General features: G+C 42.6%; 1 protein-coding gene across 1 annotated transcript in view; it reads right to left on the reverse strand.

The window, feature by feature from the left end:
* The window catches only part of LOC138741573 (ephrin type-A receptor 7-like), a 434,573-nt gene extending 414,508 nt beyond the window's left edge, over nt 1–20,065 (reverse strand). The window contains exons 1-2 of the mRNA XM_069895829.1: nt 20,004–20,065; nt 10,962–11,631 (exon numbers count right to left, since the gene is read on the reverse strand). Of these exons, the coding sequence (XP_069751930.1) occupies nt 10,962–11,565 (604 nt within the window). The 5' untranslated portion in view covers nt 11,566–11,631; nt 20,004–20,065. The remainder of the gene's footprint in view (nt 1–10,961; nt 11,632–20,003) is intronic.
* Nucleotides 20,066–21,321: the final 1,256 nt, after the last annotated feature.

A 21,321-nucleotide genomic window follows, 5' to 3' on the forward strand; every position in this document is an offset into this window, starting at 1 on the left:
ACTTTACCCTTTGATCCTAAAACCCTGTTTCTTTTAACCCATATCCTTAACAAATGTTTTAATACCGGCATATTACATTCCCACAATAAATCCACATTCCATTTAAATATAAAATGATGTATCTCAACTTCAGATATACAAGTCATTTCCACCTTTGCCCAACTTGGAGGTTGGTCCACATCCATCAATCTACTAACAAATTTCAATTGAGCTGCATCATAATGATTTTGAAAGAGAGGTAACTGCAATCCCCCTCAAGCATATTTCCATGCAAGTTTATGTAAAGCTACTCGGGCTAATTTTCCTTTCCATAAAAACTCCCGCACTGCCCTATTCAGATCCTGAAAAAAAACCCTTTGAAAGTAAACATGGTATAGACTGAAACAAATATTGAATTCAAGGAAAAATATTCATTTCAATACAATTTACTTGACCAATTAATGTTAACGGCAAATCTTTCCATTTAATCAAATCCTTTTTAATAAAGGGACATAATTTATACAAGACTGGTAGTCTGCGTTTACTACCTCTCTCAAATATTTAATTCTATCTGACCACTTCAATTTTATAACACTTTTATATTCTGAATAATCTCCATCCCCAACTGGCGATATTTCACTCTTATCCCAATTCACTTTATATCCAGATAGCTCTCCAAATTTTAACAAACAATCTTGTAAATATTTCAAAGACTGTTCCGGTTCTGTCAAATATACCAACACCTCGTCCACAAATAAATTAATCTTATATTTATTCTCCCCAATTTTCATTCCTTTAATCTTATCATTCTGTCTTATTGTCTGAGCTAATGGTTCAATAGCCAATGCAAATAAGGCTGGTGACAATGGACAACCTTGTCGAGTCGAACCCATTAAGTTAAATGATAAGGAAATTTGACCATTTGTCACCACCATAGCAGTTGGATTTATATACAAGGCCTTAACCCAGCCTATAAAATAAGAGCCAGAATTAAACTTCTCTAACACTTTAAACAAAAAGTTCCACTCAACCCTATCAAAGGCTTTTTCCGCACCCAGCATTGGGTTGCTGTCTAAATGCATTGACTAATGTTATCAACCTAACAATATTATCCGACGCATTTCTATTTTTAATAAAACCTGTTTGATCTAAATGTTTCAACTGAGGTAAATATTTGTAAGTCTTTTCACCAACACCTTTGCTATAATATTATAATCTACATTTAATAAAGAAATAGGCCTATACAAAGATACTTTCAATGGGTCCCCATCTTTCTTAGGAATCACAGTAATTATAGCACTTGAACAAGATTCTGGTAACAACTGTTCCTCTGTTATTCGCTGCAACACATCTCCAAATATAGAGGATAAATCTTCATAAAATACTTCATAAAATTCAACAGAAAATCCATCATCTCCTGGCGACTTTCCATTTGGCATCTCTTGTATAGCCTCTTTAATTTCAAAATCCGTAAATGGAGCATTCAATTCTTTAACCTCATCCTCCCCTAAAACAGGCAAATTTAATTTAGATAAATAGGATTTGATAAAACCAGCATCCTGCTTTCCCTCAGAAGTATATAATTTTTGATAAAATGAATAAAACTGATCATTATTTTCCTGAGGTTTATAGGTAAATATTGAATTCTTTTTCACAGCATTAATAATTCGTGATGTCTATTCTGTTTTTAATTGCCATGCTAATACCTTACGAGCGCGCTCACCCAGTTCATAATAACATTGCTTAGATCGATAAAGAAGACGCTCATACTGATAAGTTTGTAAAATATTATAATGTAATTTCAACTTCATTAAAGCAGCTTGTTTATTTTCTGTAACATCTTTCTGAAATTCCTTTTCCAATTCAGCAATTTGTTTCTCTAACATTAAGCTTTCCGCCGCATATTGGTTTTTAACTTTCGTAGTATAACTAATAATTTGCCCTCGTAAATATGCTTTCAAAGCATCCCACAATACAAAATTAGTACATACTGAATTGATATTCTCAGCCAAAAACAAAGTAATCTGCTCCTTAACAAAAGTAATAAACTCCAGTTTCTTCAATAGCATTGTATTAAACCTCTATCTGTAAGACAATTGTACTACTTCTGAACCTATACAGGAAAAAAAAATAACATAGAATGATCTGATATAACCCAACTTTTATACTCAACTTGTAATACTCTACCTTGCAGATGTGCCAAAACCAAAAAAAAAATCTATTCTAGAAAAGGAATCATGTCTAGAGGAATAAAAGGAAAAGTCTTTCTCTGTAGGGTTTACTTTCCTCCAAACATCAACCAGATTCAAATCCTTCATCAAAGCTCCTATTTGTATGGCCGCCTTTGATTTCCTTATACTTTTCGGAGATCTATCCAATAAAGGATCCAAAACACAATTAAAATCTCCCCTAACCAAAATATTATTATTGGCCTGATTAAGCAATAAAAAAAGTCTCCAACATAAACCATTCATCATCTACATTAGGTGGATAAATATTTAACGAAGTCCAAGATTCAGCAAATATTTTACAATTAACATTCAAAACTCTCCCAGGATTTCCTTCAAACGATTCCAATTCAAATGGTAATTTCTTATGAATTAAAATCGCTACACCCTTTGCTTTAGAATTAAAAGAAGAAGAAAACACATGACCAACCCACTCTCTCTTCAATTTCAAATGTTCTTTTGCAGTCAAATGTGTTTTTTGCAAAAAAGCAATGTCAACTTTCATTTTTTTTAATATAGGCCAAAACTCGTTTCCACTTAATTTGGTTATTCAAACCCTGAACATTAAAAGTTACAAAATTCAAATTAGACATTTCTTAATCTAATAATACCCAACCCCAACCAACCAATTTTCCCCTGCAACCGTGTCTGCCTGTCCCGCATCGGACTTGTCAGCCACAAACGAGCCTGCAGCTGACGTGGACATTACCCCTCCATAAATCTTCGTCCGCGAAGCCAAGCCAAAGAAAGAATATATTCCACTACTATAAAATAATGCTCCCCTCTAATTCCCTTAATATTTTAACCCCCCCCCTTATGTAACTATTCAAAAAAAAAGGGGAAAAACCTAACAATCCCCAAAACAAACTACTAAAAAGTAGTAGCTCCCTAAAAATCTGGGTGTGGTAAAACCCACTAGTGGCAGATGACTGAAGGTCTCAGTGTCATCCACCCCCCCAGTCAGACTTTCACAAAGTACTGGAACAAAAATAATCAACCCAATGATTCCAGTCCTAATGATTGTTCCGGATCTTCAATATCAAGACAACTTTGTGTCAATTCAGCTTTCTTCCCATTCTTTCCATGCTTTCTATTCTTCCCATTACCATTGCCATTTACCCTCCTCCTTGGTGACAATCATGACAATCGTCCATTTCCTCATAAATCTAGCAATGAATTAGCAAACATTAATGCATCGTGATCATTTTCAAAGAATTGAGATTGAAAGTTCCCATAAAAAACTTTCAACACGGCCGGATAACGAAAGGCAAATTTATATCCCTTTCACCACAATACTTCTTTAGCCGAGTTAAATTCTCGCCGCCTTCTAATAATTTCTTGACTAAAATCCGTATTTAAAAAAACCTATTATTCTGGACCATCATTGGAGCCTGATTCTGTCATGCCTTCTCCACCGCCATTCGTAGTATAATTTCTCTCTCCTGGTATTTCAAACAGCGAATCAGAACTGCTCGTGGTGGTTGGCCTGGAAATAGTTTCTTCCGAGTGCTCTATGTGCTCGATCTAACTCCAGACCATCCGGAAAAAATTCCTTGCCCAACACCTCAGGAATCCAATTCTTAAAAAACTTTACCAGGTCAGAACCTTCTATATCTTCTGGAAGACCTATTATTTTTAGGTTATTTCTTCAACTCTGATCTTCTTCAATAATTCCTTCTTCTGAATCCCCCAATCCACGAACGAATCCTCCACTTTTTCCATTTTTTTCTCTATTATGCTCCACTTGGTTCTTACATTCAAAAAAAGCTTCTTCAATCTTTTTTAAATTATCTTGTACACTGTCCACTGATTTTATACATCTAACATCACTTTTAACTACATTAATATCTTGCTTCATACAGGTAATTTCTTCACATATAGTAGTCATTTTAGTTTTCACTTCCATAAATCCTTGAGTCATCTGAGTTGACATCCGTATTGACTAATTTTCCATTTGATGTGCAATCCCTTCCAAAATTGTGAACACAGAATCCAGTCCAAGTTCTATCACCTCCCTTTGAGGCCTACCTTCTCTGGTTTCAGTCCCCATTTCCTCCTGTATAAGTTCCTGTAATGTTGATCTTTCTTCCTCCTCTAACATCATAGATCCTCTTCCAGTACGCCTGCAGGTCTGGACGCTCGTCGACAGCGTGCCCACCTCATCAGCCCACCGCCGTTCAGGATTCCCCACAGACCACACTTTGTCCTATAATTCCCAGACCTGCGGCACTCCGCACATGCCTGGCAAAGTCACCGACCGTGCAGGTGCGTCTTTCGACGCTACACTGCGCACACCCGGACTGCCAGGCAGTAGAGCGGGTTTGCGGGTCTGTCTTCGCTCGGACGATCCGCCCATGCCCCCAGACTCACGGGGGGGGCGAGTCAGGGACGGCCAAGCCCGTCACTGAGCTGGCACCATCTTACGATTGCGCGATTGGCGCCGGCGTAATACACAACCGAGCAGGAGTCCTCGGAGGCTTGGGGACTCCAATCAACGACTGTGGCTTCAACTTGGTAAGTCAGCCTTATTTCACCACTTTTGTACGGTAATTTCTTTTGCAATTGAGCTTTTGATTTTTTCATGTTTGCAGCCATTGCAATCCTCCAATATTCCAAAGTCTGTAAATATTTTTAATCACTTTTACAAATTTTAAATTCGAGTATTTAGAAGTCGAACTGGGGGAAGGTGGAATCACATATCTTCCCACTATGCCATTTTGCCACGCCCCCGTCATCAGAATTAGTGTCAAAACAAAATGACATCAAATTCAGAGAGTTAAAATTTACAGTTCATACAGAGCACAAATGTATCCATTCCCATAGGCACAGAATTGTTGGCTGAGAGTGTGGGATTTCAATTTGCATTCCTTCAATTCACCTAGATCAGACCACAGGATATCGGTGACCTTGGGAAGTTGCACCCAACAAGTTTCAATTCCACTTGCAGCATGCTTTTGTCCCAGAAAATGTGCAAATTATTTAATTAAAAATTCCGCAAACTACACAAGCAACTAAGGCAGTGAGGATGGGGTGAGGTGGGGGTGGGGGGGGGGGGGGGGCGGTCCTGTTAATTAAAATGGTGAATTCTCACTGGCATTCATTAATAAAGCCTTCACACTGGGGAAAGTAAGCTGAATTGCTGAGGTACAGCCAGAGCTCAAGAAAACATGAGTAATGTGTTGTTCATCTGGGTTTGACATCCCAAGCCAAGATTGCAACCTGCATCATCCAGAAAAACTCCTACTCTTCTTCCAATATTTTATGACGCTTGAATTAATAAGGGCAGTACACTTATAGAAAAGTCTCGCTTGAAAAATGAGAAAAAAAATTGGTGGAGAACAAGGTCCAATCCTTCTCTACACCAGTGGTTCTCCACCTTTTTCTTTCCACTTTAAGAAATCCCTGAGCCATCGGTGCTCTGTGATTGGCAAGGAATTGCTTCAGATGGGATGTGTGTGGGAAGGAAAGGTGGAGAATCACTGCTCTAGATCCAATTGTTACTGAAATATTTTGCTTGAGAAAAATTGTTATTGGCCCATTTCCTTTGGAGTTCTGAAACCGTGCACATAACGAGTCAATGAGGTACAATTCAAACTTTTTCTTTCCACCCAAATACCACTTTAAGCAATCCCTTACTAATCACAGAGCCCCGATAGTATAGGGAATACTGTAAGAAAAAGGTTGAGAACCACTGCTCTACACATTTAATGCTTCAGGCAACAAGTGATCATTTCAACATGTCCAGTGGCAATGGTACCAAAAAGTGGTGGCTGTGCAGCAGTCAACCTCCTGTTATCTACTCCATAGGTGCCGACCAATGTTGCTTTTGTCCACTTTGTTCAAACTCTGTCAACAGCAAAACTATTTGAATGAACAAGGGAGGTTCATTCATTAACGTGACTTTTTTGGAACTTTTCTGTTTCCTCGTTGGTTCCCTGTACATGACGAATAATGACTACACATTTAGATCTGCCCGTAGACAACTGTAGCCTGGCAGAATGGAATATCACAACTTAAATTCCTTGAATTCACATGGAAGGGCTTTAGAACAATAAAGGAGTCAAATAAATACAATGCCTTTCTTTCTCTCTCTCGTGTCACCGACAGTGGAACAGGACTGGTTGATTTATAACCTCTCTTTGGTGAGAGGCTACTGGAGAACTAGACATGGGAGAACCGCTCTTCCATTATCCTTGCCCATGAAATCAAAGGGGTGTAATTGTGCAATACATGGAGGAGCTGGAGAAACTCAAAGGGGTACAAAGGTTTCGGGCCTGGGCCCTTCATCACACACGAACAAAAAACAGGCACCAGAATAAAAAGGTGAGGATTGTTATGTTATGTGCATGGTTTCAGAACTCCAAAGGAAATGGGCCAATAACAATTTTTCTCAAGCAAAATATTTCATTAACAATTGGATCTAGAGCAGTGATTCTCAACCTTTCCTTTCCACACACATCCCATCTGAAGCAATTCCTTGCCAATCACAGAGCACCGATGGCTCAGGGATTTCTTAAAGTGGAAAGAAAAAGGTGGAGAACCACTGGTGTAGAGAAGGATTGGACCTTGTTCTCCCTCAGACCAGACCTTGAGGGAGACTGGCGTAGAAACTGCAGGACCCTGGTAGATACATTTAAAACATCTTTAGTCACAGGTGACTCATCCAGCTGCGCTGGATGGGTCACGTCTCCAGAATGGAGGACCATCGCCTTCCCAAGATCGTATTATATGGCGAGCTCTCCACTGGCCACCGTGACAGAGGTGCACCAAAGAAAAGGTACAAGGACTGCCTAAAGAAATCTCTTGGTGCCTGCCCCATTGACCACCGCCAGTGGGCTGATAACGCCTCAAACCGTGCATCTTGGCGCCTCACAGTTTGGCGGGCAGCAGCCTCCTTTGAAGAAGACCGCAGAGCCCACCTCACTGACAAAAGGCAAAGGAGGAAAAACCCAACACCCAACCCCAACCAACCAATTTTCCCTTGCAACCGCTGCAATCGTGTCTGCCTGTCCCGCATCGGACTGGTCAGCCACAAACGAGCCTGCAGCTGACGTGGACTTTTTTACCCCCTCCATAAATCTTCGTCCGCGAAGCCAAGCCAAAGAGTCACAGGTGAGGTGCTGGAGAATAGCTCACGGTGCTCCATAACTTAAAAAAGGCTTCAAAAGTAAACCAGGAAATTATAGGCCGATGAGCCTGAAGTCAGTAGAAGGTAAATTATTGAAGAGTGTTCTGAGAGATTGTGTATTTGGACAGCTAAGGGCTGTTAACAATAGTCAGCATGTTTTTTGTGAATGGTAGATCATGTTTAATAAATCTTATAATAGAGTTTTTCTTTGGAAATTTCCAAGAAAGTAGATGAAGGAAAGATTGTGGATGTTGCCCACATGGACTTTAGTAAGACCTTTGACAAGGTCCCTGTATTGGAGGATTTAAACCACGTGTTTTGATCCTGCAAGGCTGAGAATCAGTAACCTGCTTGAGACTCAGCAGACACAAGCTAAATTCCTCCATGGGGCCCAGAGATGCAGTTATCTGACAAAAAGACATCTGTGTACCAAGAACATTTAATCTTCCTGTTTGTTTTGGTCACAGTCTTTCAGGCAGAGAGACCTAACCTTGACGCAAAATAAACCATTGTATTCAAATTGATAAGCTAGAAAGTTGTGTTATTCGATAGAAGCCTAGGCATGCTAGCTTGGTCGCTTATCTTTCTTTTTGAGCTGGGAATAGGTGGTTGCGTAAGCAGTTTTTGGGTAATATAAGCCATGGTCCCGCTGCTGAAGTTTGAGACTCTCCTAGAGGTGGCAACATCTCTCAGCAAGAAGAACTTCTAGAGTCCACCCAACGTCCCGGTCGGGGGAGGTGGAGAAGCTGCTACCGGCGCCCCGACAACCTACTACAAGTGTGCGGGTGTTGCCTCGCTTCGGCAGTTGGGATCAGTCCAGGCGTTGATAAGTATAATTGGGAAGGGCTTGCATATTGTAGTCTGAAATCAGCTTTAGAATTTGTAATAAAGATTTGTATAAACTGAAGTGCTCTCGGCATGTGTGTCTATTTTCTTTCGGTAGCTCACTGTGACCAATCTAAAACGAACAGAGTGAGAGGTACAAGTTTGCCCAGGACAATCCCACTTGGGAGATTCATTCAGAAGGTTCAGACACTAGGCATCAATGGAGAGGTAAATTGGATTCAAAATTGGCTGAATGAGAGAAGACAGTGGTAGTGGTTGACTGCTTCTCAGACTGGAGGCCTGTGATTAGTGGTATGCTTCAGGGATCGGTACTGGGAACATTGTTGTCTATATCAATGTTCTGGATGATAATGTGGTAAATTGGATCAGCAAACTTGCTGATGACACCAAGAGTGGAGGCAGGGACAAAGACTTTCAAAGCTTGCAGAGATCTAGACAAACTGAAAAAATGGGCAAACTAAGGTAGGACATACATAGTAAATGGTAGGGCACTGAGGAGTATGGAGGAACAAAGGGATCTGGGAATACAGACACACAATTCCCTGAAAGTGGTGTCACAGGTAGACAGGGCTGTGAAGAAAGCTTTTGGCATATTGGCCTTCATAAATCAAAGTATTGAGTACAGGAGTTGGGATGTTATGGTAAAGTTGTCTAAGACATTGGTGAGGCCAAATTTGTAGTATTGTGTGCAGTTTTGGTTACCAAACTACAGCAAGGATACCAGTATGATTGAAAGAGTGCAGAGAAGATTTACTAGGATGTTGCCGGGTCTTCAGGAGTTGAGTTACAGGGAAGGATTAAACAGGTTAGGACTTTATTCTTTGGAGCGTAGAAGAATGAGGGGAGATTTGATAGAGGTTGACAATATTATGAGAGATATAGACAGTAAATGTGAGTAGGCTCTTTTTACTTAGGTTATAAGAGATAAATACAAGAAGACATGGCTTCAGGATGCAGGGGAAAGGTTTAGGGGAACTTCTTCACTCAGAGTGGTGGGAGCTTGGAACGAGTAAATGCAGGCTCACTCTTAAGTTTTAAAAATAAATTGGATCGATAAATGGATGGGAGAGGTCTGGAAGGTTATGGAATGGGTGCAGGTCAGTGATGTTTCAGCACAGACAAGAAGGGACAAATCACCCTTTTCTGTGCTGTAGTGTTCTATGGTTCGAAGGGACAGGGGAGGAGTACAGGCTAACAGGTCATGGATGGGTATAGATGAGAGGGTAGAAGCGAAAAAAACTAATAAGAGCGAGCATCTCTCTGAATGGAGGGGAAAGGGTGGGGAGCTGGAGGAAAGAAGGCAGAGGATTGGGAAAGAGACTGGGGGAGGGGTTATTGCATCTCACTGATTCAAGAGCATGTTGTAACACTTGGGGGCAGGGAGGAGGAGGAAAAAAAATCTCCTTTTTTTAAATCTTAGCATTGCATTACTCGAGGCAGGAGGAAGCTCCCAGTTGTTGCTTCATCCTTGAGCGATTAACATCAGAGCAAATGTGCAAATGTTCCAAAACCAATGCATTAACTGTGGCAAAAAGCAGATGCAGCCTGTCCTGTGACATGTCAGCAAATGGAATCTGCACCCTCTCACTTGCAACTCCAAACCAAACCACAACTTTTTGCTAAACTATTGGGCAACAACCAGCGTTTTGGTTCTAATTGGCCAACAGAATTAGTGGCTTGTCACACGATCAAAACTTAACCCGAGAGCAAATCCTACAGTAGCGAAAGAGCCCCCATCAGCTGACAGCCCATCTTCATTGTGAAGTAGGACAGGCTGGCATTTGATATTACTGCCCACATACCAGATAATGAAGGCAGTGCTGAAGTTGACCATTGAAACGGATGAATCGTATCAACAATGTGGTGAAAAGAGAGCAGATTAGCAGATCAATTAGAATGGAGTCATATACACGCCACAACATCCAGAAGAAAGGGAAATTAAATGTGTATTTATATAGTTGGCCAATAATGGAAAAAGAGGACATTGTGTCAATAGTACAGTGGGTTTGTAATCATCTTATGGTTCAAGTGATACATGCAGGTTCAGAAGCCAGTTTTTTTTTGGGGGGGGGGAAACTGTTCTTGAACCTGGAGGTGTTGGACTTCAGCTTCTTCACATGAGCAGTTCCCTTCAAAACCAACTTGTCACAATGAACGTGGTGCATGGTAACCCGCCACTGCAGCCATGTACCTCTAAGGCAAAGGGTGAGCCAGTGATGCAGCTCAGAGACTGGGTGCAATCCGGATCTCAGTGCTGTCTGTGTGGTGTTTGAAAGTTCCCCGCAGTGACCACGTTCTGCTCCGTTTCCTCCTACATCCCACAATTCACACCAGTTAACAAGTTAAAATTGCCTTTAATATGTCGATGACTGGTAGAATCTGGGAGGTGCTGATGGGAATATAGGGAATATGAATGCTCAACCTTGGCCTAAATATACATCAGCCCTAGCTGTGGAATGTCATCGAGCAGATGAATTAGAGCAATTTACTCAATCCCTGGCACTTCACCTCTCAAGGATGACAAAAGCAGATTTGCCACACATACATCTCCTCCGTGGTCCTGTCAGGATTAAGCTCCTCTTTCTTATAAATGCAGTGCCTCAAGGAAATACACCAGCAGAGCATATTCAAAGACAGCAGTAGATGTGCAATTAACATCTTCATTGCAACCTAGCATTGAAGCAGATGTAGAAATGCTACCATAAATTCAACTTCGACAGGTTTCATTGCTACATTTCTCCTTTACCCGTTCAAAACTCAGATAAGAATTGAAAGCTTACCTTCACATCTGCCAGCTTTCTCCTCATACCCAGCACTGCAGGCACATTTCCCAATCGGTACCAGCCATTCACCTTCTGCACTGCAGTGCATCCTTGGGGGGTTATCCATTTCTGCCTCAGAGTCATTGATACACGATCCCCATACTTCCACCAGGGTCGAAAAGGCCGCTTCTGCCACAGTGTCCGGAAAGACGGCCAAACTTTGCACCGTGGAAAGGCAGGTTTTGTAATAAACTCTCACTGAAACAAGAGCCACACAGGCACCTACATCTTGGAACCCGAGATGAAATCCTTTCCTGACAAGGTGCTCAATCTCGCGAACTTCTGTATTCAGTTTCATTTTGCGCTCACCAAGGTCTCCTTGCGTGAAGCTCTCATCCGCAGCTATGGTGTCAATTTTCACATACTTTCTCTCCATGATGTTTCTGCCAATGTCATTGTCCGACTCAATATAGTAAAGATTGAACGTCTCCTTGCAAGTTCCAACCACTCCAGGGATGCTGTTACAGTCTCTCAAAGTGAACTTCAGTTCAATGAAGATTCTCTGTCCATTCTGCCGTGTAATCCACCCAGTCTGAAGCCAGTTGTTTTGATTAGAAGACATGACATTACAGACCTGATAAGTACGAATTGGTTTATAGTTTTCATCCACCCCACTGATCTCTTCCCACTGAAAAGAGAGGCAAAACAAAACTTAAAAGGTCTCAAAATAAGACGATCAGCAATTTCCCTGCCTCTTTTGTCATTGGTTAAAGCTTTAGGTAGCTTGAACGTCAGAGTCAAATATTGGAGAAAAAGTCTCCCCTGACCACACCTGCCTGCAAAGTCATTTTCAGAGAGAACGTTGTGCTCAATTTTGAATAGAAACAGAACGCTGGAAAAAGAAACGTCAGGCTGCAGTGAGACAAGAGTTAACTTTCCAGGTCAAAGACTGGACAGATAGTCTTGAATCTGATTTATGAACCCTGATTCTCTCTGAAGATGCTGCCTGGCCTGATGAGCATTTCCAATATGTTTGGTTTTTATTTCAGATTTCTAACATCTACATTATTTTTTGGTTACGTTTTAATTTCCAATGCTGAACTCAACATTCCCACTGATTTCCCTTCATGAGTTCAGCATGGTGGCTTCTTTTGTCTAGAGTCATTCGTTGGGGGTGGGGGGTGGGGGGATGGTACGGTCTTTGGTAGGGAATGGAGGAGTGAGGGTGCAGTGGAAATGGAATCCAGTTCAGGAAGCAGCTCTACTCAGGACATGGCACCTACCCATTCCATGTCTATTCACAGCAAAAGTCTTATTCAAATCAAATGCAAACTAATGGGATACCCTTTATTGGCTGCAAGTCCTCTTCTCAATAATAAGTGTGTACAGCAATCACAGCAAAAACCGTCCTCTGATATAGCCATGGTTAACTCTTCACCATTTCAGATCTTATTTAATGTGATTTACTTCCCAAGCTACTTGTGGAAGGAAATGGACAAGGGGAAGTTATTGTTAAAACCGTGAAGTTTCAAAAACCTTGATGGCATTTTGTTCCATTGAAGCAAATTCCTTCTCCAACTATGAAGTTAAGCATTGGCTTTCTCTTGCCCTATATTGTGTACATTTATGATTTCATAATCATGGAATGGACTATGTTATTCAACTGTGATGCAGTTCAAACCAGGCATTTTCCAACTAGTTGGCATCAACATTGCCTCCTTCCCGGTCTCTCTCTTTCCTTCTGTCTCCTTCTTCCAGCTCCTGCCCCTTACCGCTCCATTCAGAGAGCTAATCCACCACCCCCCGCCCACTTCTCAAGTAAAACACAAACAGACTGCAGACACTATGGTTGAAGAAGAAACAGAAACTCAGCTGGTCAAACAGTGTATTTTATGTAGCAAAAGATACATCACCAATGTTTCCAGCTTGAGCCCTTCATCAAGGTATGAAAAAAACTGTCAGCAGGCACCATTAGTGATCCAGTTTCAAATCCAGTGCTGCCTGTAAGGGGTTTGTACGATCTCCCCGTAATATGTGAGAGTTTTATCTGGGTGCTCGTGTTTCTTCCTACATTCCAAAGACTTACGGGGGTTAGTAAGTTAATTGATCACATGGGTGTATTTTGGCAGTGCGGGCTCATGCGTTGAAAGGGCCTGTTACATTATCTCTAAATAAATAAAGTACAGCCTATGTGTCGAGCATAATATCCAAATTAAACAAACTCTGCTTACACAGGATACTTATCCCTCTACACCTTACATCCCAGTGCTTCATTCTGGAAACCTTTCAAACACTACTGTCATATCTGCTTCTACCACTACTGTCATATCTGCTTCTACCACTACCCTACACCCTGTTCCAGGCACCAAACACAATCAGCATTCATAAAACTTGCCCCACACGTCTCCTTCAAATTTCACACCGCCTCTTTCACCTTAAAAGCAGGTCCTCTGGAACGAGATATTTTTACCTTCGGGGGGAAAAAAAGATTCTAATCCTCTACCTTCATCTTAGAAGAGGTCAGATTTCAACAGTCTAACAGTTTATTAGTGTCCAGTCGGGGAATTTTAACGAAAGCCAGTTAGGATCTGGCAGAGCCGGTCACTGTGCAACGAGTCTAAATTAATATTGTGAAGTTTTAGGGTGCATTCCTGGAATATTCAGATCACCAAATATGGTAGAGAGACTCACAGGTCAATGAGAATCCATGGAGAGAAATGAGCAGTCAAATGTTTTGGGTCAAGGCCTTTTCTCATGAGTCTGACCCACCAAGTCCCTCTTTTGGGTCAAGGCCCTTTCTCACGAGTCTGACCCACCAAGTCCCTCTTTTCAGTCAAGGCCCTTTCTCATGAGTCTGACCCACCAAGTCCCTCTTTTGAGTCAATGCCCTTTCTCACGAGTCTGACCCACCAAGTCCCTCTTTTGGGTCAAGGCCCTTTCTCACAAGTCTGACCCACCAAGTCCCTTGGTCAAGGCCCTTTCTCACGAGTCTGACCCACCAAGTCCCTCTTTTGGGTCAAGGCCCTTTCTCACGAGTCTGACCCACCAAGTCCCTCTTTTGGGTCAAGGCCCTTTCTCACGAGTCTGACCCACCAAGTCCCTCTTTTCAGTCAAGGCCCTTTCTCATGAGTCTGACCCACCAAGTCCCTCTTTTGGGTCAATGCCCTTTCTCACGAGTCTGACCCACCAAGTCCCTCTTTTGGGTCAAGGCCCTTTCTCACGAGTCTGACCCGCCAAGTCCCTCTTTTGGGTCAAGGCCCTTTCTCACGAGTCTGACCCGCCAAGTCCCTCTTTTGGGTCAAGGCCCTTTCTCACGAGTCTGACCCACCAAGTCCCTCTTTTGGGTCAAGGCCCTTTCTCACGAGTCTGACCCACCAAGTCCCTCTTTTGGGTCAAGGCCCTTTCTCACGAGCCTGACCCGCCAAGTCCCTCTTTTGGGTCAAGGCCCTTTCTCACGAGTCTGACCCGCCAAGTCCCTCTTTTGGGTCAAGGCCCTTTCTCACAAGTCTGACCCACCAAGTCCCTCTTTTTGGGTCAAGGCCTTTTCTCACGAGTCTGACCGCACAAGTCCTTCTTTTGGGTCAAGTCCCTTTCTCATGAGTCTGACACACCAAGACCCTCTTTTGGGTCAAGGCCCTTTCTCATGAGACTAATCCTCTAGATTTTCTTCCTTCAAGATTCCAGCATCAGAATTATATGTTTCTCTTCATTCAGAATATCCGACAACTTATAAACAACCAGAAACAAAATTCTAACTTTCCGTATTCCCTTAGAACATAGAAAGAGGTTTTTGACCCACCGAGTCTATGCGAGCTCCCAGAACGTTCTTCGCACATTCCCATCAACTTCCCTCCAATTCTATCACTCAACTACACAACAGGGAGTCATTTAGGGCAGCTAATTAACCCAAACACGTCTTTGGTACGTGGGAGGAAACAGAACCCACAGAGGAAAATTCCTGTGGTCACAGGGGAACACAAACACTCTACACAGGCAGCACACAGGCAGATTGAATCCAGGCCACTGGAGCTGGGAGGCAGCAACTCTCCCAACTGCACCCCAATGACTTCTTCAAATAACAGATGTTTAAAGTGCTGGTTGCCTTGAATTTCATCCATGATGTACATAGTGTACAAGGGATCCAGGGTCTGAGCACAATTGGGGCAGTGAAGAAGCTGGTCTTTCTGGGAACAGAGTACAACGGGGAAGGGATTGAAAGACTTGGAAGGGTGAGAGTCTACACTGGTGGCTTTAAGGGTAAAAATCTCATTCTCGAGCTACCTTGTTCTTGCTGGCTTCGATAGATCAAGTCCGAAAGTGTTGAGATTACAAGATCCCCCTCAACTTTCCCTTCAAGTAGTAGTTTCACTTTCCCCGTTGTGAAAGGAGTTGATTTGGAATATACCAGAAGATTGACAATTCAGTCTCCTGTATCCCAACTCACTTTGGGACCATTTCCTTGAGCACGAGAAAATTCTGCAGGTATTAATTTTGAGAGGTCAAAGGTGGAATTCCATAAACTTTCTATAAATAAATGCAATAAACACAGAAGGCGACCAGCTGATAAATAAAAGCCCGGGGAAGGGGAGGGGGTCTGGTGTGCACAGAGATTTAAGGTGAGCAATTAGTTTAGAGGGAAACAGAATGTTTTTCCCCCACCCCAGAGTATGGTTGCAATCTGGAACATACTGCCGAAGGAGGGACAAAGAGAGTTGCTCTCATTGAACCATTGGGACAAGCATTTGAATCATTGGGGCATAAAAGACTATGGACCAAGTGCCGGTAAATGAGATTAGCAAAGGTCGGACCAAGATGGTCCCCATGGATGTGATGTGCCAAAGTATCCAGTGTTTCTGCTATATTCTCGGATTCCAACCATCCATCCCCACTGTTACTTTAGTTAATAATTTTAACCATGCTGTAAAACTACATACAAGGCTACCATTGCATTCTTTGGCTCTCATCTGAATACGATGATGACTTTTCCTGTTTCTGCTAGCCTGCTCTCCTTTCCCCTTTCCCACTGTCAGTTCTCCAACCCCTTCCTTCTCTATTCACCTCCCTATCCCTCCTCCCCTTGCTTGGTGCCAGGGTCGGCACCAGAATGAGTGTTTGAAGAGAGCATCAGGTAACTGGGTAGGGCTCAGACTGACAGTCGTAAACTCCCTCACCGGGGGGGCTGGCCTACCTTCCAAGTAGACGTAAATCTCCTCTGTCCCTCTCACGTAGCAGCCGAAAGCGCTGCTTTTATTGCATGGAGAGTCAATAGCGTGGCCCCAAACATGCACTAATGACGCGAGTGGAGGCAGGTCTGACGACAAGCGATGGGCGTGAGCGTATGGGGCACAGCACCTCACAAGGGGGGGCATTACCCACAAATGTCTCCCCTCTGCACCAACCGTGCCTGCTGCTGTGCCCTCCCTCCCTTTTCCACACATTACCTCCTGCCTTTGTGACCACGCCTCCCCCCCCCTTTGTCGACATTCTTCCATACCTTGATGAAAGACTCAAGCGCGAAACGTGGGTGACATATTTTTATCTTTGCTACATAAAGGACACTGTTTGACCTGCTGAGTTGCCCCAGCATTGTGTTTTTACTACGATGGCAGGTGCCTGGAATGGAATGGCAGGGGTTGTGGTGAAAGGAGATTAAGTAGAGGCATTTAATTGTATTTACAACACAGCAGAAATTATGCCTGCCCAATTAACCTACAACTTTGTGCATTTCGGAGAGCAGGAAGAAACCTGGACTCAGGGAAAGCCCACGCAGGTCATGGGTATAACGTACAAACTCCTCACAGGCAACGCTGGATTTGAACCCAGGCAGTAGATGGAAAAAGCATGTTAACTGCTACACTAAACCATGCTGCCCTAAAAAAATATTAAGAGGATTTCAGAGAGACATGAATATTAAGGGAATGGCAGGATACGCGTCATGTGTAAGCTGCAGAGATAGTTTAATTTGGCATCAGGCTCAGCACAGAGAGAGCGGGCCAAAATTCCTGCTCCTGTGCTTCGCCGTACTATTCATTATCTTTCTTTGGCTTGGCTTCGCGGACGAAGATTTATGGAGGGGGTAAAAGTCCACGTCAGCTGCAGGCTCGTTTGTGGCTGACAAGTCCGATGCGGGACAGGCAGACACGGTTGCAGCGGTTGCAGGGGAAAATTGGTGGGTTGGGGTTGGGTGTTGGGTTTTTCCTCCTTTGCCCTTTGTCAGTGAGGTGGGCTCTGCGGTCTTCTTCAAAGAAGGTTGCTGCCCGCCAAACTGTGAGGCGCCAAGATGCACGGTTTGAGGCAATATCAGCCCACTGGCGGTGGTCATTATGTACAGTCCTAAAAACCCCCACAACTTAGTAAGCAGTTCAGCGCTGAACTGAGGATCTGAAAATCCTGAGAACAAGAGGCGTTCAGAGTGAGTGAGTGAGTTGGGACTAATGCATGAGTTTTGAAAGGGGGAGGGGGTTGGTATAGGCAGTCAGCGGGATAAGGAAAAGGTGGGGGGTGGGGGGGGAGAAGGAGAAGAAAAGGGGTCATTTAAGCATCAATAAAATGAAAAGTAAAAATTTACCCAGAATGAAGCAAGATCAGTAGAGTGTAAAATTACACCAAATCCAACTGGAAACAAGAACTCCCCTCCCTCTGACCTCTTAAGTTTTCATCATTTGGTTGATCAATGTCACATTCCTGGCAAAATAGATTTTAGAACAATGGCTTACAACTGCAAAATGTTGAATGGATTTGTCTCCCTAATCAAGCAACTGCAGCTCCCGCCAAACAGCAGCAGTGTTCTCCCCTTCCGTGGCCTGGAGAGAACTATTTCATCAAACAGGATTTCCCAGCAAACATCTGGACTTCTTTAATGATCTCAAAAATCAATAAAAATGTAATGGATAATATTGATCAATAATTATCTTGGTAAAGATTTACCAGAAAATGCCAACAGATTATTTAAAAATAGATAATTATGGTCATATTGAAAGACCACTGTTATTTATTACAGAAACAACCGGGTATGGATTTGTTGTTTCAGTGCTTTTCTTTAAGGGGATAAAATAAGAGTTGACCAAATTATCATAGAGGTGGATGCCAGGTAAATGCAGGAGATAGAATATAAACTAGGAACGCAGTAGATTGGAGCAGCACCTGAGAAGGAGGTGGGGGTGAGACCCCAAAATCAGAAATCTAACAGGTCATTTCCCTGCAAAGATGATGCCCGACCCACTGTTCTTCCAGCATCTCTATTTCGTCCAGTGTCTGTAGCACAGAACAGGCCCTTCAGCCCAACAGGCCCTTCAGCCCAACTCATCCATGCCAGCCAAGTAAGCATTCTGGACTAGTTCTACATGCCTGCATTTGGTCCATACCTTTTAAACCTTTCCTATCTATGTACCGGTCTAAATGAGTTTTGAATAACACAATCACATCCACTTCTATTATTTCCTCCAACAGTGGTTCCAAATATGGACAACGATTTAAATGTAAAAAGTTTCCCCTCAGGTTCCTCTTAAATCTCATCCTCTCATGCCCTCTTTTTTATAGCATCACCTGGGATAAACATGAGCGCTACTTTATCCATACTTCTCATGACATTATTTACTTGTACAAGGCGACCCTTCCTATGCTCCATGGAATAAAGAGTCCACCTATCAATCTTTTCCTGATAACTCAAGGCTTAAAGTCCTGGTAATATCCTGGTGAATCTCTTCTGAACTCTTTCCATCTGAATAACATCCTTCCGATACCTTGGAGCTCTCTTCATTATTAAATGAGTAGCATTACACACACCTGATTCTGTTCATAGCTATCTAATTGAAACCTCATTGGGTATTGATGAGTAGCAAACCAACCCTGGTCATCGTCAGAATCTCTCATATATAGCTGTCCTGAAAGCATTGTAATAATTCCAGGTGTATGCTTGTAACATCCAGCACCCCCTCACCATTACATCTTCCAGTCTCATCGTGGACTCAGACAACATGCCAGGTATGAGATGAACAGAAAATTCTTCCAACTAAACACTGACTGAAAATGGTCTGAAACTGAATTAGACCATTGGCAGATTTGGTGTCATGTTTGACCAAGGTGGTTGGGTTTGGTCATTCTCAAATCTGCCTATCCTGTCCCAAATCTTCCCTAGTCTGAGACGTCCATGTTCTATCAACTTCTGGTCATTTCCTTCACCATAGGCAATTTAGCTTCATCTAACAAGGGCCTTCCCTGGACCTTTTTTCTCAAGCTCCCTTTCTTTCTGCTCTCCTTCTCAACCTTTAAGTGCTCTGTCTAATGGGGCAGAATCAAATGTTGCCTGATCACATTCCCATGATTGCATTTCCATGTTAAAGTAAGTCATTCAATTGTATTGTTGGAAGAGAATGCTTGACGTTTCTAGACACGATTACCTCGGGTGGAAAAAAATCTTGTCAGTTGAATACAAGCCAAGGGTAGGATAAATGTGAGCCGGCATGGTGGTACAAGTCTTGTTGTGGTGGAAATCCGAGTCTACACTGCTCAGCATGCATAATTACCAATAGGAAAATACAACAGTCGCTGAAAATCTGCAATAAAACCTCAGGTGTTGGAAGAGAGAAGGTTTCAGATAAATAATTTCAGAGCTGCCTTCCTCCAACTTTCACTGCATCCTGAAGCATTTTCATCTTGATATTTCCAGTTCCACTGAGAGGTCATTGAGCTAAACCATTAATTCTATTTTCAGCACTTGGGATTTTATTTTAAAATTACTGATTTGATTACTTGGTTAGCAAAACATATAGCCTTGGGTATTAATAAATAGGTGCAATAAATCACAACATGCCAACGTTAACTTGGCAAACATTTATGCATGTTCAGAAAGTAGTTTTAATACATTGAGAACACAGTCGCTGACATAGAGGGCCCTAATCAGAATGGTGGAGAAGAGAGGATCCACTGGCTGTAATCGGATGCTGAGTAATTAATGAAATTCTTTTTTTGTCCAAGTCAATAGTTTGATGACAGCGGCTTGTATGATTTCCACCCAAATGTAAATTCATTTGACCAGCAAACAACTCGTTCATTACTTACCCCATCTAATGGGTGAGCAGTCCATCCCAGTTCAGCTTGTGACTCCTTAGAATCCAACAAAACCACTGAAGTTTAAAAGACAGAAAAACTAATTAGTGATAACCCAGAAATTCTTTTGATTCCATTGGCTGTCACAAAACTCAATCACACGGCAGAAACTATTAACGGGTTGGGCGGAGCAGGGATATTCACTAAAGGGAAAGTGGAGGGAGGGTAATTTGAGCACGTATTTTTCTGGAAAAAAAAACTCCTGATGCAGATCTGTAACTCAAATGCACAGAAACTAGATTCCAAACAGCATGGTGACCAATTCCTGCCAAAATTACCTTGTTTAAATGCCAATACAATTCCCTCATGCCAACCATTACAACTTGAAAACTACTTCCTGGCAATAGCACCTATTCATGGGTTGCAACACCCTGATAAGGTCCCCAGGAATGTATCTGAGGAATGGCATGCATGGTCTCAGCTGTGCAATTGATAGACAAGTGTGTGGAATGATGTTATTACAAAAACCTATTCGAACATTGTTTAGAGCTACAAATGTCTCCACAACATGGTTGGAGACCATGCAACAAGGTGCTGGGGAATCATTTCTGAAAAAGGATATTGTAACAGCAGCTATTCAATCCAGCAGGGTCAAACTACTGCTGAGATGTCATGCTGTGTTTCAGCTTTATATGGATGACGCACCAGTGACGAGCAGGTAGTGTGAGGGTGGTCCAACACGAGGTGTGGTGAGCGATTTCTTCCTGCCGCCTCTCAAGTACAAAAAATACATTTGTAGAGCACCCTTTAATGGCAAGTGTCGATGCACAATAAATTGAAGCAGGGCAGCTTCTTGGGGAGCTGATGATACATTCATTGGTTGCAAGCTCTGGCAGCATGTTACAGCTTAGAAGGAAAAAGGTAGCAAAGAAGCAAACACTGCAACAAGGTACTATTGTCATCAGGAGATAGAATTAAATTACAGGCTTAAATTGAATACAATCGTGAATTGCGAAGCAACCCACTGCACAAAGCAAGTGGAAGGAAAAAAAGAGGGTAAAAGGTGAAGCTTGACAGTGGTGAAGGACAAGAGAGGAACAACAGTTCATTTTCCGACTGGGGTGCCCTCCAACCAGATGGCATTATCAGCGACCTCTCTGGGTTTCATTAAACCCCTCCTCCCCCCAACTTCTTCCTCCGTCACCTTCCCCCAGTTCCGTCTCTCCCTTCCCTGCTTCGTTTCGCACAGACATGATCAATTCTCACCTCCCCTCTTATCATATCCAATTAATCCCTTGTGTTGGTCTGGATTCCTCCCCCAGCCGGCACT

The sequence above is a fragment of the Narcine bancroftii genome, chromosome 8 (assembly GCF_036971445.1).
Source record: "Narcine bancroftii isolate sNarBan1 chromosome 8, sNarBan1.hap1, whole genome shotgun sequence".
Lineage (NCBI taxonomy): Eukaryota > Metazoa > Chordata > Chondrichthyes > Torpediniformes > Narcinidae > Narcine > Narcine bancroftii.